The sequence below is a fragment of the Natrix helvetica genome (genome assembly GCF_964273705.1).
Source record: "Natrix helvetica genome assembly, chromosome: 2".
Lineage (NCBI taxonomy): Eukaryota > Metazoa > Chordata > Lepidosauria > Squamata > Natricidae > Natrix > Natrix helvetica.
Genome location: NC_138552.1, coordinates 50,935,678 through 50,955,334, shown reverse-complemented (window position 1 = coordinate 50,955,334; position 19,657 = coordinate 50,935,678). Strand labels below are relative to the sequence as shown.

Genomic DNA, 19,657 nt, shown 5'->3' with positions numbered 1-19,657 from the left:
TTGGGGGCGATATGCTGACTCTGTTAACTGCTTAGAGAGGGCTTAAAGCACCGTTGAAGCAGCATATAAGTCTAAGTGCTATTGCTATTTCAACTTCAGATGTAAGCCCATAAAATGGAATGGTGAATTTTTTTCCTATGTCTACTATTAGTCTGTTTTCATTCATCTGAAAATTAGTCTTAAAAATCTATTCTTCAGATGGTTCCAATTTTGCCAGCATATTTATTTGACCAGTGGATACACCACTAGATTTAACACAAGTATCTCTATAAACAAGCAAAAAATGTCATTTTAAACTTATTTATGCATATGTACACATTAGTGGCCATATCTACTACTTATGTTTACATTAGAATTATGTGCATTACCTGAATCTTATGTAATTATTTCTGACATCCTAATTTCCTTATAGCAGACACTCTCAAAACTAGTGCTGACTCTTCAAAGTTTATGAACTTAATCAGTATAGATGAAAACTAAATGTTATGATTGAATGTCTTGTGTGGATCCAGCTTTTTGGCTTATTCAACTAACAATGAATATTCACTGCTTTCACTGGCCTTTATTCTCTCATTGAAAGGGAGAAAAATATCAGAACATACTTAACAAAAATATTCTGAAATGATTATTTTATGCCAATTTGTTAGAGTAACAATAGCAAATGAACTAAGCACATCATAAAAATAACCACAAGAATCCAAAAAAACCAGTTTATAAATCAATGGAAAAATTTCTTTTTACCACTCCATGTGATTGTGGAATATATTGGACAATGTCATAAGCAATGGATGGAAAGCAAACTGCTTTGCCTGTTAAAGTAACAATATCTGTCAGCCTCTTGCACACACCAAAAAAAAAAGAGGAAAAAATTAAAAGAAGTATTGTCTTTTAAAGAATATATTCTTACCTTAACTTTTGTGGCTGTTGTATGTGAGGAAAGTGGCAGAGATTTAGTAGTGACCGAAGAAACCATAGGTTCGTTTTCACAAGTAGTACAGAGTCCAGGATCTGGTTTATCATGTAATGCTGAGCATTTGTGAGCCATAATGAATAGCAGTACTGAGCCAGAAATATATGACCTGTCAGTATGCTAAACAGATTGACCCAAAAATGAACAATATCTAGTTGCAAGATGACAATCTAATGTACCAAAAACAATTTTGTTCAGTTTTTAAATAAGTTGGCATACCATCTTTAACCCAGAATGTCTTTGATCTCATAGAAAAGCAAGCTGGATTACTCTATGCTACATAACAAAAAGTTGCAAAGTGTCACATTTATTTCTTCTACTTATAGGCTGTTAGGAGCCCTCTTACTATAAAAGTTATCAACTATTTACTTCCATTCTTATTCATAAGTAAACTCTTTGACAGTACTCAAGGTACCACTGAAATGATTCCATTTTGTTAAGTAAGCAACTATTAGGCAGCTGTTTCAGCCTCCACTCTTTAGCTCCAATTGCTGAACTGACAGAACACCCCAGAAGCTGACAGTTTCCCTGTGTCACTTTGAATATAAGAATTCTGCAGGTGAGAATGCTTAGAACACTTGCATGCATTCTGCTGTGATGAATAATGCTGTAGTGCCACAGTATATCCTGAAGAAAACAGCTATAACAAAGTAATATGTAGCATTAAGCAACTGTACCAATTGTACTGGGAAATACTAGCTGAAATGTCTTGACTGAATGAGGAATTAACTCACAGCAATGCCACATCCAAATTCAGTATGTTGTTATCAATGGCCGCTCATTCTCACTGGCCATTTTCCTTGCTTCCACTTTTAAGCCCAATGTATCAAGGATAAAGCAAGCACAGATTAGTGTTCTTCCTACTGCTTAATAATTTGAAAAGGCACTGAACAGCAGCACAAGGAGGCTTCACAGAATGGCAAGGACAATCCTACTAAATAAATATATATATATTTTTGAGGGAATACTTTCAGCCCTGCTAGGTAGACCAGACCAGGAAATCAACTTTTATTTAGGTTTTGTTATAGTAACAAAATCTTGCAACCTCTTCGTTTTTATACTCCAGGGACTTAGGGAAGCATCTGCCCAAGCTATGTGCTTCAGTCCTTTTGCCTAGGCAAATAATCCTGCATATCTCTGTTAAAGTTTTTCCATTAATCTCTATAATTATACACTAATGAACCACCAAGTCCTAATGCAGGGCTGTCAAACTCGCGGCCCATGCACCGGATGCGTTACGCTCTGGCCACCCCCACGCCCGGTTTTGCAAAGGAGGAAAAAGTCATGCTATGTCATATGACAACACCATGATGACACGTTTGACACCCGTGTCCTAGTGGGATCCATTCCAGAGTTCTGAAAGAATTTAAATGTGAAATTACTAATAGGAAATAGGAAAAATATGAAATCTGTTCCTCATATGGCCTTATTGCCAGAGGACTGGAAAAAAGGCCAATCTTACACCAGTTTTTAAAGGGGTAGGTGAAATAGGTGAAATTATAGCCTGGTCTGTTTAATAGTTGTTCAAGGCAAGGGGATATAAATGATAAATGCGGGAGTTTGATAAACTCACCGAAAGCAGATTTATCAATACAATATCTCTCCAAATGCCAGTCGTAGGAGAATGATGTTTCCATCTCCCACTTGTGAAATATTAGAAGCATCTGGCTAGCCATTGTGAGAAAGAGTACAGGGTCTAGTCTTGTGTTCTTAAGATTCAAAGTCCTATTTCATATCTGGTGATATGAATGTAGACACAATGTGATGCCAATGTAGACACAAAGAGTATGAAGACCCAGTAATTCTTCTCCACAATTGAAATTGCACACTGATCCACTGAAGTTGTAACTTCAATTAATTTGTTTGTCTGAATAGTTATGCAATAAGAAGAGTTACAATTGCACCAAGTAAATCATAAAAAGGTAATATTTGAAGCAGGACAAGTGAACTCTTACTTTATGATGATTTATATTATCGAAAAAAGGCTTAAATTGAGTTTTGAAATTAATATATTTCTTGAATTAGTAAGTTTTGTTGTTTTAACAAATGAAACATACTATTTGCAAATAAATGCAGGTAGTCCTCACTTAATTATGGTAACTAGGGTAATTGGGACTGGCAACAAGTTCACTAAACAACATGATAACTAGCAGTTGCTGCGGCTACCAAATAGGTCCCATGCAGTCAGAGTTTCCAGTGATCACAAGTTTGTCATTTATAACCACCTGCTGTTTGCCATTGACTCTGCTTGTCATAAGCCAGAAATGAAGGTCACAAATAGCAGTCATGTGATCAAAAGATGATGTGAATATTGTAATTGAAAGTCAATGTCCAAATGCCCAAACTGCAATCATATAACCAGGGAGATGTTGCGAAGTCACAACTATGAGGAATGGTTGTAAGTCATCTCATTCAGCTCCATCATTTTTAAACAGTAATTGAATGAATAGCCCTCGAAGGAGAACTACTTGTACAACCTTTATGCAATTGAGTACAATCATGCAGCCCACGTATATTTTCCATGTCTATTTTGAGACAAGAGAAAAGTTTCATTTTGGCATTCAAGATATTTTGCACATATGCTTAGCTCCGTCGCACGTTTTAAAAGTTGACACTACAATCCTATGCACATTGGTTTCAGAGCAAATGTTATTTAACAAACTGAACAAAATCTGTATAATCATTCAGAAGTTCCCAGAAGAAAGGGTTATTTGTGGTTTTATAATCTACTAGGAAGGAATGTCCATATTGCTTGTCACAAATAAAATTAATAATTTAAAACAAGTCCATAATTAATTTTATTTTTTACAAAACACCATGATTCATGAAAAACATAAAGTCTCACTGTGGCATAAAACACTATGAAAAGAACCTTCTGCTGCCATCCATCCTTAAGAGTTCATTCAGAAAAGCTGCATATTGATAAAAACTAATTTTAAATGTAAATTTTTAATATAATTTTTCTTGAAGTTTAAAAATACAAAGGAAAATTAATACAAACTGAGAAAAAATATACATTAAGAAAGTAAAAACTGCAGAAAGAAAACGATGTGAGTGAGAAGAGGAAAAAGAACTTTCCTCTTCATCAAGACAAGTAAACAAAATTTCAGTAACTTATCACTTTTTGTGTTATTTCAGTCCTTTTCATTCAATTGCTCATCTTTTATCTATTAGCAAATAATAAAGCCTCATCATTCAATCTTAATCAGCAAAAATCAATTAAGAGTTACTAGAATTATATATTTTAATCTTAAACAGGTAATTCAATCTCAAATTCCTTTACTTTACTTTACAAAGTAAGTTAACATTTTCTCTAGAAACAATAAAAAAAAATCTTCTCATGTCTTTATCTTATATCTTATCTTCATTCAATCCTAGTCAAAAACGACCCATTAAAAGTTGTTAGGAGAAAAAAAAAACCATACATGTTCTCCTTCAATTATAATCTTCAGTTCTTTCTGGTTGTTTCTAGTAACCAGCCTTCAAGGTCTCCTATGTTCTTTTCTAATCCACATTTCTCCACAGAAAGGTTTCTTATATTTAAATTTAAAATCTTTGTATATTTTTGTTAGATTTTAAAGGAACTGCAGAAAGTATTCTTTTTTTTATAATAATTTTTATTGTTTTTGTCTTTTCATTACATATTACAATCTTTATATCAACAGTTTGTACAATGTTACATCGTCATATCTATGTATGTTTTCCTCTCTTTACCATATATTACAATCATTATGTCATCTTATCTATACATTTTTATGACATTTTACATATTTACCTACTTTTATATACAGTTCTATGTTTATTTATGTATATTGTTTTCGGCTTAATTATTTTTCTTATTTTCCAACCATTCATACCACTTATTCCAAATTTTGTAGCATTCTGATTCTTCTTTGTCCTTTAATTTTAGGGTTAATTGGTCCATCTCTGCACAATCCAAGGTTTTTTTAATCACTAATTCGTCCAGCGGTGTATTATTTTGCTTCCTACATTGGGCAAAAGCTATTCTAGCTGTGGTTAATATATGTGTTAGTAGATATTTAATTTTTTTTGTATAGTTCCCTTTAATTATTCCTAGTAAGAAGGTTTTGGGTTTATACTTTATTTGTTCCCCCATAATTTCTTGTGCCCACTTCCAAATTCTTTTCCAATATTTTTGCGATTCCAGGCAGGTCCACCACATGTGATAGAAGGTCCCTTGTTCTTTTTTACATTTCCAACAGGTCGGTTTCAATGTTGGGTACATTTTTGCCAATCTTGTTGGTGGTAGGTGCCAACGATAAAACATTTTGTATATGTTTTCTTTCAATGTTGCTGATCTCGTTAATTTATAATTTGTATTCCAAATTCTTTCCCAATCCGCTAGATCTATATTATAACCAAAATTTTTGGCCCATGCTATCATACAACCTTTGACTATTTCTTCTTCTAAATTTATTTCTAGCAAATATTTATACATTTTCGTTATAAATTTGTTTTCTGGGCCAATTAAGATTTTGTCTATTCGTTGCAATTCTGTATAAATTCCATATTCTTTTACATCTTTTTTGTATCTTGATTGTAATTGGAGGTATGGCCACCAATCTATATTTATATTATTCTCTTTTAATTCCTGATTCGTTTTCAGATTTCCCTGGTTATCTAGAATTTCACTATACCTAACCATTTTTGATAGATCTAGTGTATTGGGATGAGAAAGTATTCTTTTAATTATTTCAAACTCTGAAGTGCCTGAAAAAAGCAAGGAACGTTTTCCAACATTGTGGGGTGGGTAATTAGCCTCAAGGTATAGGAGGTTAAGAGTCATAGGCTGTATCCTACAGAAATTCCAGATGCTCCATCTGACAATCTGACAATGTTGAGTGCGCTTGGGTAACCATGATAGCCATCGGTGGTTTCCTAAATGCTTTTAAAGAGTTTCCCATTTTGTCTGTTGGCAATATTGTACTGTTGAAGCTCTGTCTGATTTATAGAATAAAAAGAAAGCTTGTTGCAATACTCTTCCAAAGTACTATTGATCTGTAAAGCACTAAGCAGCTTAAGACACGACTTTCTGTGTGACCACTTCTCTTTATACAAATCTGTCTGGCTATTAACTTCTAAAGATATCCTTCTGTGAAAGGCTTTCCTATCTGGCGAACAGGAGAGAGTATTCTCCTTGTTGTTCCCAGGAGATAAGATGTTCTCCTCTGGAGAGAAGTTTGCCCTTTACTGTATTTAGAAAGTTTGTAAAGAAGCTTTACTTCTTTACAAATGTGTAGTTACCATATTTTAACTTGTTAATTGATTTAGTTTAAGTAGTATGTGCAGTAATTTCTAAGTGTTTCTATATTAAAGAACTTATTAATTGCCCTGCTTTTCTGAATTAAAAGATAAAGATAAAAAAATAATAAATTACATTATATATTTCAAGGTAATATAAAGTATTTTGAACACAATGACACTTACAGGAGATGGAGTTTGGAACTTTCTTCCAGCCCTTCCCCAACTCCCTACCATGTAACTCAGAGGGAAATATGTTATATTTGTAGACTTTTATTCTGTGTAATTATTGGCCAAATATAACTCTGTTCTTCATAACAAGCACCATTAAAGTTATCTCTGAAATAATACACCAACTCAAAAGCCACTGGGTGAATAAGCAATGTCATGGGAAATTATGTAGCACATCAAATGCCACATTTGCACACTTGCTAGGACATAGGATACAAAACAGAGATTAAGTTGGGAAGGGAAATCAGCATTCTTCACATTTTTCTCTTTTTCTCCTTCTCTCCTGACTGATCATAAATTAAACGAAAAACCAGAGTAGTTCAGAGATTGGGAGTATGCCAGAAAATAAAGAACCTCGGATCTTTACTGAACTAGTTTCTCACACACTTCTGGAATACTTAAATTTGAATCCCTACTGGTGTGAGAATACAGCTAGTGCTGGGGGCTTTCCACCAGTATACAGTATGTTATTTAACTTTCCTCTACCAGAAGTGGAACAGCTCTATCACATTCTATGGTGTCTTATTCACTTGTCAAGAAAATATTGAATTTTCTTTTTGTTCTAAGCACTAAAGATTTGCAGGCAATCTTCTGGGTTGTCTGAAAAGGAGCCAGATATGCTATCAGGACAATTGTAAGTGATAATGTTTCAATTCTAGCCTTATTATATCATAGACAAGCTGTGTTAATAATTTGGTCACATAATTGTGGTTTAATACAACAACAAGGAGAGGGTAGATTGAGATACGATAGCAGAACTCAGAGGATTAATGAGGATTTGCATTGTCCTCTACTGGAAGCATTCTAAAGATTAATAAGGATTTCCAATTCCTAATTACTAAATTAGAAAAAACAGAAGTTCTTTTTTTTCTTTTCAGTTGAAATAGGGCTACTAAAATTTCAAATGAATAAAACACAAGTTGGTCTGCAGATAAGATTTATGCACAAAGCAATGTTGTGCAGGGCCCAATTCTGTGTTTAAAAAAGAAAAAAAATAATTGAAATTGTGCTCTGAGCCATTTTGCTCACAAATTCTTTGATTACAATGTAAGCGACTATTTTTATCTGGCATTTCCTGTGATATTTCATAAGGAGATTCTGCTCACAGATAATTTTTGTTCTATAAACCATTTTGTGAATAAATACATTTAATTTTTTTTTCAAAACCATGGCTTTAAGCTGGCAACGAGCTCCATCTGCTGGTAACTGTTATAAACAGAATGTTACCTAGCATTGTCCATTTAAGCTTGAGATTTTTACCTTTTTATAATATCAAGCTGACACAGATGCAATGAACATAACTGTTTGCAGTACATATGCATTAAAACTGAAGCAGTAATAATTTTGGATACACTTTTACAATGTTTCCTTCTATATACTGAATATTAAAACCTTTGTGGTTATTTATGGTGGCACCAGACTGATAACCTCACTTTTATCTTATGTCCCCTGGCTTTGTCTCCTCTCTAGCCGAGGATTAATGATACCTTACCCTACTATTCCTGTACCACACAATATCAACTAGCTTCAAACTGAGGGTCAAATCAGAGCAATTCATGATTATACTAGCATCGTTCTAATGCCCCAGCAAGATCTCCTTTCCATGAAGGTATGCTACTGGTATGGAAGGTATGGAAAGGAGTTTTTGAAATTATTTATGTTTTAAGTAAAAAGGTAATGTTTATAACAGAGTATCAATAGTGGAAACCCATAAGTTCATAGTTACACTGAAAAGGGAGAAAGCAGCATATTCATCCAAGGCTTCTACGTGTAACTTTAAACCATAGCTTATGAGTGTGAAGCTGGCTATTCTGTAGCATCACTTTTTAAAATTGTTTGCGTACTTCATAAAAAGTATTCCTTCATTCCCAGGAGATACTGAAATATCAATTTTGGGGAAAATGAGGAATTTCATTCAATCTCTCCCCAGTTGTTTCTACCCATCCTACCCAATCTGACAGGAGAGACATGCTCCAAGTCACATTGGCTAAGGAACATTGGCCCAGAAGTCTATTTTCTGCTTTCATGCTTGGCATGAACCCCATTGGCCTTTGGTAAGGCCTTAAAGACCTGATTCTGTGCTTGGCCTAAGGACCTAAGTGTGTGAAAGAGGCCCTCTCCTAACATGACAATAGTTGTCTGATTTTTTTCTTAGCTGTTATATATTTTAATTTTTGTGTACATCTATTTTTATTTTTGCTTTAATATTGTTAGTTGCCCCAGCTCATTTATGGAAATGAGCAATCATATACCATGTTTCCCCTGAAATAAGCACTTGGCCTTATTTTCGGGGAGGTCTTATTATTTTTGAGGTGCAGGAGGCAGCAAGTGTGGTCACCTCATGGCTGCTGCTGTGTGGCAATATTTTGGGGGAGGGCTTATTTTCAGGGGAGGACTTATTTTAGTGCATGTGCTCAAAAGCCCAATTGGGCTTATTATCCAGGGAGGTCTTATTTTTAGGGAAACGCGGTAAATTGTAGATTTTCTCTTTGCTCTATGGATTTTTTCTGTAATAGTTGTAATATTTAAAATTTGAATTCATTTCCATAAGAGGAAGCAAAGAGAAAAATCAGGGTTTTAGCAAAGATCTTAAATTTAACAGTTATAAATATATAAAAATACTTTTCCCTATAGAGCTTTTGCCCTGAAGGTTAATAAATGTTAACTGCATTGAATATTTTACAAGAGAAAAGGTCAGTTCAAACTTAAAATTTATTTTATCAGAAACTAAACCTCCTCCAAGGAGCTCAAGGTGGCATGCAAAAGGTTGTATCCAATGGGAGAAGGTATAAGGTCAGACCGTTCCATTAATGCAGTGTTTCTCAAACTTGGCGACTTTAAGTCCTGTGGACTTCAACTCCCAGAATCCCCCAGCATAGCTGGCTGGGGAATTCTGGGAGTTGAAGTCCATAGGACTTAAAGTCGCCAAGTTTGAGAAACACTGCATTAATGGAACCAATTTTTGATGTCCATTATTCTTTGCAGCAAATCTGGACAGTGTAGGAGATGTTAAATGGCAAGTTCCATTAATGTTCAAAGTTGCCTACAAAGCTGTACCATTATATTATTTCTACCACCTTGTAAAATATTAGTCTGTACCTATGGTCCTCAGAGTAATTGGGATCTTGCAGTCCCAGGTACTTTCATTAACCAAATCCCACGGTTGTTAGCAACATGACTTTCTGCTGGCTTCCCACAACCAAAGTCAATGGGACTGTTGGCACAAGGCTGCAAGTCCCAGATAATCAAACAGGGCTGTCAAATGGGGGAGGGGACAAGGAAATGCACAGGGGAGGCACAGTGAGGGTGCACAAGGAGTGCACAGGAGGTGTGGCAAAGGTTAGGAGAGGCACACGAGAGAATATGCATGAGGCATGGTATGTTTGGGTACAGTGTGACGTGCACAAAAAACTCAGTATAAAAAGCACTGCCTGACAGATTGATTTTGCCCCATTGGGGGACCCTCTCTTCCAAGCAACATTTCTGCTCTCAAAGAGGCCTAGTAAAAAAAAAAAAAGCCTGTCCTGAAATCCAAGTAGGATTTTGACACAGGGCATTTGCAGCATGGGATGTTTGCAGCCCCCCCCCCCCCCAGAAGCCCCTCATTTCTAGGGCTGACTCCTAATGCCCAATGCCAAATGGTCCAACTGTGAATTAATTTGAGGACAACCCATAAAATTAACAGCAATTAATGGATTTTGTGCAGTGCTAAACTGAACAGGTATTAATTATACCCATTTTTGGAGAAAGGAGACAATTACAATTAAGAGTTTATTGTTGGAAGGAGGGAAATTAAATCTTTTTTGGAGAAAGACACTCTTTTATGCACAGTAGTCTCTGGGGTCCAGAGCGGTTAGACCACCTCAAGCCTGGAAAAGGACTACCTGCCTGCTGTCCCAGGCAAAAAGTACAAGCTTGCTACCTCAGCTTAACTGCAACTATTTTAAAAACCTCAGTTCAGTCACAATTGAACTAAATGAGGCACACTATTTAAAAAGACAAGTCTTAATAGTACAAATTCAAACAAAATATTTCTTTAATTAAGAGAGGAACTCCATGTTACAAAGCAAAAGCAAGTGTCAGTAGAAATCACTAAGCAAACAAATATCACTAGAAATCGCTAATGTGGCAATCATGGAATTAGGATGTAAAAGATTGCATTTGAAACTTGCAATTTATCCTTAAACTTAGTTTAACATTTTTCTTCTTTTTTCTCTCCTATCTATGTTATGAGGATTTTTTAATCCTCATAACATAGCAGGGAGAAAAATAAATTATTACCGTATCTGCATTATATTTGGGGAACATGTCTGGTGACAGAATATCTAAATCCATGTCCCAACACATGGTAAATTAATTTAAAAATGCATCTGTTTCAATAAACACCATTTGCTTAAAATTAAGGAATACCTGTGCTATATTTCATTTTCAGTCATCAAAAGAAGAGGAAACAATATTGTGAAGATGTCTCGATGCTACAATTGTCAGGTACAATTTTATGGTTTAGGTTTTGGAAATCATGTTTTTCCTTTGCGCTAAAGCCATATTCTTTGATGTGAAAAACTAGCTTTTTCGGGAACAGCGATGAGAGTAGTCAAACAATAGGACTGTATTCTAAAGACCTTGATCAAAGCTAAGAAAGAAACAAACTTGGTGAGAAAGGAGGAGATGCAATATATTTTACAAAAGACAAAAGGGCTGCCTGGGATCATCAGCTACCTCGACACAAATACATTTGCTGCATGACGAATTTTATCTAAGATGTCTGTTTTTTCTCACATTTTAAAAAAGGAAGCCTTTATTGCACACCAACAATTTGTTGCCTTTACTTTTGTTCCTATCATACATTGTAATATATGTAATAACCTGTTTTTGTACTTTTCAAAGGTATTGGATGTTTCTCTCTCAAATTCATGGACTCAATTCATTATAGCTCTACGTCAACTCAGGAGTTTGAGTTCTATAGGCAATAAAAGGTAGATTGGTTTGTACTGTAGAATTAGATGAAATTATTTTGACATGTCATATTTAAAAGTCTACTTATCCATGAAGCATAGCCTCAGAGCCCTTATATAGCCTTTAGCTTATAAAAGATGCTATACAAATAATACCTTAGAATTTGGAATTTTTAAAAAAATGCAAGTTGGCATATAGACTGAATAACATCTCAGGCACCTGATTTTTTCATAATTTCAGGTGTTTTATTGCTTCTATAATTAGGTTGTTTTGGGGCAATATGCTTACCAGAAAGCTTATCTTCATTATTTTACAAATGAAAACAGTTTGTACATACACACAGAGAAAAAATGTGTTATATCTAATTTACTTTGTAAACAAAAGTTCTTACCAAAGATACTAAATAAGCCAAGGCAGTATATCATCATAAGAATTAATACAATTCCAGGTCTGAAAAATGGGGTAAATAGAAAGAACAAGAGACTAAAGAAGTAGCATTTATATATATCAATATAATAGTATAGTTGTAAGACAATATCAAGAAGGCCACAGCATCCTGAAATTCTTACAATGATCAATTCTCATTTACATGCAAAGTTTTTACAGTATTATATTCTCATGAAAATATGCTTCCAAAAGTATAACATTTTCTCTTGCAAATCAAAATAAAAATATGTTTGTTCTCTGAATAGAAGCATAAAATATGTGTATGTTTTTTAAAAAAATCCTACTCAGTAATTTGAGGCAGTCACCCAAGCAGCCAGTTTAGTTAAGGCATTAGGCTAGCAATCAGAAGTTCCAGTCCTGCCTTAGGCACAATCAGCTGGGTGACCTTGGACTCTCTCTTAGCCTAAGGGAAATAACAAGCAAGGGCAAACCATGTCCGAAAAACCTTGCCAAGAAAACTACAGGGACTTGTCTTTGCAGTCACCAGGAGTCAAAACTAAATCAAACGCATAAAAATAAATAACATGAGGCAAATTTATGAATGATTACTGTCATTAAATTAATCTCTTTCAAATGTTTTGCCTGCTGTAGAGACAAAATGCATAACTGTCCGGATATAACAAATAAGTACTATGTATTTTTTTCCCCGAATAGAAAGAACATTGGTGTTTTCATTTTGTTGTGGGAAGGAGCTCTTGAGAACATCATGTGCAGCCATGAAAAGAAATAATTTCCACTTAAGGCATAAACAATCAAATAATTTCCAATTCAGGCTCAATTTATCATATTGTGGATATTTTATGAGAAGACCCACTGCTTGGAAAAGTCAGTAATGCTGGAAAAGTTATGAGAAAAGACAACCACCAGCAACAAGTTGGATGCACTTGATCACAGCAGTGATAGGTACACCATTGACTGATGTGTAGGGTTAGGCTAGGTCCATCAATGTAGTTGCTAATAGTCAACATCACTTTGATAGCATCAAATCAATGTCTACTTTCAACATAGAAATTATAATTTAGCTGGGATCAGTTTATTAATCTTAAACAAGTCTTACCCATACATTTGAATCCATTTTAAATAGTGTCAAGATTCTCAATAAACATTGTTTTGTGTTAAATATTGTTACAATTAACTGTCAGCAAATATGAATACCTTAAAACAGCAATGGCGATCCTTTTTTGGCTCGCCTGCCATAAGCGGGGGGAGCGCAGGGGGGTCGTGCGTGCATGACAGGTGCAACCCCCCATTGTTGGCACACTTTTTTCACCCTCCCCAGGCTCCAGAGGCTTTATAGGAGCCTGGGGAGGATGAAAACAGCCTCCCCCGCCTCCCCCGGGGGCTTCAGGAGCTTCCTTGAAGCCTCCGGAGCGCAAAAAACCGGCCCTACGGGCAAACTGGAAGTGCAGGAAGTTTAGTTCTCCAGAGCCTTCAGGGACTTTCAGGAGGCTTCCCTGAAGGCTCCAGAGGATTAAAAGCAGCCCTACGAGCAAACCGGAAGTGACTTCTGATTTGTCCGTTGAGTGGTTTTTCGTCCTCTGGAGCCTTCAGGGAAGCCTCCGGAAGGCCCCTGAAGGCTCCGGATGGCTTAAACCAGTCCTAAGAACAAACTGGAAGTCTGTTCCCAAACTTCCAGTTTGCCCATAGGGCTGGGTTTTTGCGCTCCAGAGGCTTCAGGGAAGCTCCTGAAGCCTCCGGAGGGGCCTCCAGGGGAGGCGGGGGAGGCTGTTTTTGTCCTTCCCAGGCTCCTATAAAGCATCTGGAGCCTGGGGAGAGCGGAGAATGGCTTTAAAAAAGGCTGAACTCAGCTGGCCAGTGTGCACATGTGCACTAGCCAGCTGACAGGCAACACCTCGCATGCCCTGACAAATGGCTCAGCACGCCACAGGTGCCATAGGTTAGCCATTCCGGCCTTACAATGTATAGGTAGTCCTTGCTTACCAACCATTTGTTCAGTTATGATGGCACTCAATGAAGGGGACTTAAGACAATTCTCAAAACTGCAGCCTTTGCAATGTCCTTGTGGTTATGTGATTGTGATTTGGGCATTTGGCCACCAGCTCTCAGTTACAGTGCCTGCAGCATCCTGCAGGCACATACGTACCATTTGCAATCTTTCCTGCCACTTTCCCATGAACAGTCAGTGGGGAAGCCAGCAGAAGATTACAAGTTGCTCAGGTAAGTTGTTCCCATTGGTTTTTCTACTGAGGAGGAAGAGAGGCCCTTGAGTGGCAGGATGGGTGTGGACCCTGCTTGCTACCCACATTACACCAAGCCCTCCAGGCCCAGCATTGCCACATTTGTACCAAAGCACACCTTCCCCCACCCAATTGTATTAATTCCAATTCAATTACTGTCCTTAAGCGACAACTACCTGTATATCATTTGCTTTTAATTACAATTCTTTTTAAAGCAACATTAGCCACAGTATCCTAACTTACTAAATAAATGTAAATTTTACCATGGAAGAGACTGATCTGGCATCCTCCTCATAATTTACCACAGGTGGGGGCTCTTTCCCATCATTTTCTTGCACTTTTTGTTGAAGAAGTTCCTTCTGGGCTACAAATTTGACTTCAGTGCATTTTAGCTGCTGAACAGTTTGCTTTAATTCTTCAAGGGCTTGCTTCTGGCTTAGCAGAAGCACAATGCTGAAAAGAACGGCATCAACATTATATTAAAAGCAAAATGGAAGCATGTATTTCATTTCTCAAGATCATAACAAACAATATAGATGGTGTTGGGAGTTGGTTATTAATTGTCAACTTGTTTTTCCCCTCAAAAAAGCCTAATCTAAGGAAGAACAGAATAGGCTGCATTAAAAAATTAATGTAGAGGAAAACATTAATAAATAACTATCTAAAGAAGAAATCCATGCAAATTTCCCAAATTCCATATAACTCAATTAAAGAAATACATAGGAATGGGAAATAAATTATGCCATTAGATTCAATAAATAAACAATAAAAGAATTAAAGAAAAACAATGCTAGAAGTACTGTAAGGTTTTTTGAAAAGAGTTTTACATTAGCTTATAAAATCAGTTATTAAACATAGCCAATAATTCTAGACTTACAAACGGTGCAATGAAGCATGATCTTAGCAAATGAGTTACTGTACATCGTCTGGATTTTATTTTCATTCAAGAATATTATATGAATAATTTGGAAAATTAATTTTATATATCATATACTTCCATATCTGCCATTTACTCACTCAGATTTTTTTTCATAGATCTTAGAAGACTCTTCTATCTTCTTTTCTAATTCCAGAACTAATTCCTCCTTATTTAGAAGTGTCTGCTGTGTCTGAATCAGTTCTTCTACTACAGTTTTCAACCTATGATTTAAACAAATATAATATGTGACTATTTAGCAGAACCTTCTTTGTATTTCTCAATAGAGAATTTTTTTTCAAATAATCATCACGTTTAGTTTTTCTTTTTATTATTTACTATTATTAATTTTATTATATTTATAAACTGTTTAGAGTGGTTATATTAAAGAAATCTATAAATCTCATAAATAAAATGAAAGCTAAAAAGAATTTATACTTTTTGTGGAATCTTTTCAAGCTGTCAAAGTCCACCAACATTTATACTGTACGCTATTTTTTTTTAAAAAAAGTCAAGTACTTTCATAAAAATGAGGCACAATAACAGGAACAATAGTATGCTAAACATATTGCAAACAAAGTAGAATTTAATGGTTTTCATTTTGAGATTATTCTGCTTGTAATAAGGTTTGAAATAACATAATGCAATAAAGCTCCACAAATACATTTTTACTACATATAAAAACAATCTTCTTTAGCTCATTGCATTTATTTATATGGTGCTGGGACTTTTCTTATTATGAACTAATTGTGTTCATTTAAATGTAGCAAAATTAATTTGCCACAAGGACAATTAACAGTTTAGAAACTTGTTATATTAAAACCATAACTGTACTACGATAATATAAATTCATTAATTCTTAATGGCCAGTTTTTTAAAAATGCATTGCCCTTTTAAGATGTTTATACCCAACTGAGAACATCTGAATTCTGAACTGACCGCCAAGAATGCCAAGAATAATAACCCTTCATTTAAAAAAAGATCACTTACAATGTTCCACAGAAATGAAGAGTTGGAAGATTCACTAAGTCAGCTAACTGCACTGAGACACATTAATTTTCCCCAAACTATCCAATGGTAGGACAAAACTTATCATCTATTATCTCAAGAATCTGAATAATACAGTAGCACAGAACAATGTCAAATTAAACAGAGCAGATTAATTTGCTAGATTTATTAATTTACCTTTCAATTTTCTTTGCTTTCACTATTCATCAATAAAGGGATTGTAACTAACAATTCATGTAACAGAACTTTTCCAGAGAACAAACACTCTTTCTTTTTCTATTTTATGCTACACAAATCTTATTTCAAAGCAACTAGGTATAGTGCAAGTATCTTGTTCCTCATACAATCGAACAGAGAAAAGACAAGTTCCAATGGTGATTAGATGTCTGGAAGTCTTGCTTTTTATTACAATAAATTATGATCACAGTGGCAAGACCTTTTATGAATTAAGTCATGTATTGAAAGTTGTGAGCAGAAGTTAATTTCATTTACAAACAGGAAATTATTAATTTTTCTTTTCAGTATTTCACAGCAATGACAAGAAAGTTGATGAACTTCATCAACTTCCTTGTACATCTTTTTTTTTGGGAGGGGGGTGTATGGTCAACCCTGTACAGAAATGAGAAACTTTCTTACATAAATGAATGCATTGGAGAAATGTAAGGTACTATCATGTTATAACAATGATTATTTGTCTATAGATACATTCCTACATACAAAGATATATTTAATGACATAGAATTATTAGTATTAATTATTAGGTGGTCTATCATTCAAAATTTAACCCAAATCCTACCACCCTCATCTACATTAAAACAATCATAGCTCCAAACTAGATAGTTTCTTATCATTCCTCATTCTGGGCCTATTGAACTGTTTTTACAGCCTTGGTGATTTCCAAAACATCACAAGAGAAGGGTCAAAGCAAACCTTTGGGTGGACTACCACATAAATTTCTGGTTCACATCTCTTAACTTGTTGCAGTGGAATATTTCAGGTAAGCACTCTAGATGTATAGACTAAAAGACAAAATTGTGTTTAATAAGGCTGACTCATATGTGTCCTAACAACATGCCAGATCTTTATAGTTAATAGCACTTTGAATTTTGAATGGCCACCAAAACTGGCTGGTAACAGATCCAAGAACCAAACTACATGAAAATCTACAGTAGTATGTTCTGTTTCCAGTCATTTGCTACACTGAACCAGCTGCAAGTTTTGAGTCATTACCAAACGCAACCTTGTATGGTTTGCACTGTAGTAATCCAACAGTAATGCAACAGTTTCAATTACCAAGGATTTGTAGTCTAACTGGTGCTAAAATAAAAATGGATAAGTCTCCTTGCCATAACCCCAGTGATTATGCTGAACATGGCTGTTGATTCCATTGACAAAATCATAGAACAGATGTTTTACTGCTTTTATTGTCACTATGAAGTCACAAATATGGCCATTTGGATCTCAGTCATTTTTTATTTTATATCAACATTGGTTCTGGCTTTTCAGTTTCTTTCACTCCTGAAGCTCCTACAATAACTGGATAACAGAATGATTTGACAACTGAAATTGGGCGACTTAGAACAATCTCATCTAGCACTTGGACCACCTCAACGTAATGGAGATTAACAAGGCAAAATGATAAACTTAGTTTATCATTTAAAGTTACATTTAGACTCCTCTTCAATATTATATTCAAAATCAGACATAAACATCTCCACTTGTCCTTTTCTCCATATTCAACTACCTATTATAAATAAATTATCTAGAGCCTACCTGTTTATTAAGTAAAGCAAGGGCTCCTCTTCAATTCTCTCATTCAAAGGGGATCCTTGCAGCATATCACCCAATGAGTCTAATATTATACCCCATCACCAGTCCACAAGCTATGCTTTCAAACAAAGCCTTGGCTGTTTATTTCATTCAGTTCTCTCTCTTTTATCTTTCCTCCAGCCAAACAAGTATTTAGGAACCTGTTGCCAAAACAGCTTCCAGTCTTCTACTCTTCTGGATTTTGCTCCAAACCTTGCAAACAATTCTCTACTCTTTGTTCTGGTCTCTTAACATTCTCACTGATTTTGCCAGGATATTGTTCCAGCCACAAATTTTAAGTATTTTTCTGAATGGGTCAGCTCCGTGCCTCTCCTGTGAGTGCCTGATCAACAATGGCAGTTATCACTCTGTTCTCTCTTTCTTCTGCAGCTGTCTCTGCAAAACATAAACCAGCAGCAACTTTGCTTACTCTTCAAAGCTTCTGCCTTTATCCAGAGTCAACTCCTGTCTGGCTTGCCTCCCCAACTAGGCATAGTCCAATACGTCTCATCTTATTTCCGCTGTTACTACCCTTAACTTTTCCCTTCCCAACATCCCATATCCCATTCAACACCTTCTAATTTAACTTTCCTTCCAACATATCCTCTAACATCCAACTGCTTCTCACTATGAGTTAGTTTTTACATATGGAACAGCTAGTCTATTGTCAAAACAAGACAGGCAATCTGGGCCTTCCTGTAAAACAAGAATGCTATTCAGGACATTACATAATTCAGACAGGAGAAAGAGCTACAAAAATGTAAGATTGATTTCACGAAGACACTGTTTTGATACAAAGCCGGTCCAGTTTTAGATGCATTTTTGTCAGTTCTATGGGCACATGCTCTTCTTGATGTGTGGATTGCGGTACCACAGAGTTCTCTTCCCAGATGCCGTTTAACCTTGATTTAATAGAATCTCATTTAAAAGTGTAATCAACCAAATTTCATTACAATCTTTCTTCTGAATAACAGATGCCCACTGTATCTGAAATAAATTGATGCAAATTACACAATTTGTCATTTGCATAATGACATCATTATGAAATGCCCTACATAGTCCTGATGATATACTTTAATATTAAATGGATGAAGAGTAACAGAACTCCCTCTTCCTAAGTGGCTTGTTATAGTGAGATTTCACTGTCATTATTCTCTAATTTTCTCTAAAGTAGCAATCATTCAACCACAATCGTACACAACTCTTTTATGTAATTCTTGGCAAAACAAATATAGACCCACATTTCTCAAAACTTAAATTAAGAAAGCAAAACAATTTTTGATAGCATAACCAATTTGACTTACATTTTATTTTGTATACAACCTGATCATTAAGAAAACTGGGAGGGAGAGAGAAAGACAGAATGGCTATAACTTTCTTATAAAAAAAATTATACTACATAGTTCTTACCTGATTCAGCACACTTTTTATATCTTACATAGCCAAAATTGAAAAGGAAAAAAGATACTAAATTACTTACATAGTATTTAAACCTTCAGCTGTCAAATTATTCCACATAATCTCATTAGCTTGAAGATTTTCATTTTCTTCTAATAATGATGTATCAAATTCTATTTCTTGTTGTTCAATATCTGATGTCCTTTAGTAAAAAAAAAAACAATAATAATAATACAAGTATTAGCATTTCTTTTTTCAAACCACTTGACAGCAATTTTTAAGAACCTATTCAAAGAACTGATGAGCTCCTAGGACTTCCCTTCTTCAGGAGAAAGGAAAAAAAAGAAATTATTCAGAATTGTGGCTGCAGTAACAAGCTTCCATCACCGATTGTACTGGATAGATTAATTATAAGTTAAGATGCAATGACCCTGGAAGTTATAATAATTTAAGGTTAGCTGA

At 35.2% G+C, this 19,657-nt stretch overlaps 1 protein-coding gene across 5 annotated transcripts in view; it reads right to left on the bottom strand.

Moving 5' to 3' along the window:
- The window catches only part of FER (FER tyrosine kinase), a 144,279-nt gene that overhangs the window by 92,182 nt on the left and 32,440 nt on the right, over nucleotides 1–19,657 (bottom strand). For all 5 annotated transcript variants that reach the window (XM_081940239.1, XM_081940240.1, XM_081940236.1 and 2 more), the window contains 3 exons: nucleotides 19,278–19,397; nucleotides 15,082–15,204; nucleotides 14,328–14,517 (listed from right to left, as the gene is read on the bottom strand). In XM_081940239.1, coding sequence (XP_081796365.1) covers nucleotides 14,328–14,517; nucleotides 15,082–15,204; nucleotides 19,278–19,397 — 433 coding nt within the window. The remainder of the gene's footprint in view (nucleotides 1–14,327; nucleotides 14,518–15,081; nucleotides 15,205–19,277; nucleotides 19,398–19,657) is intronic.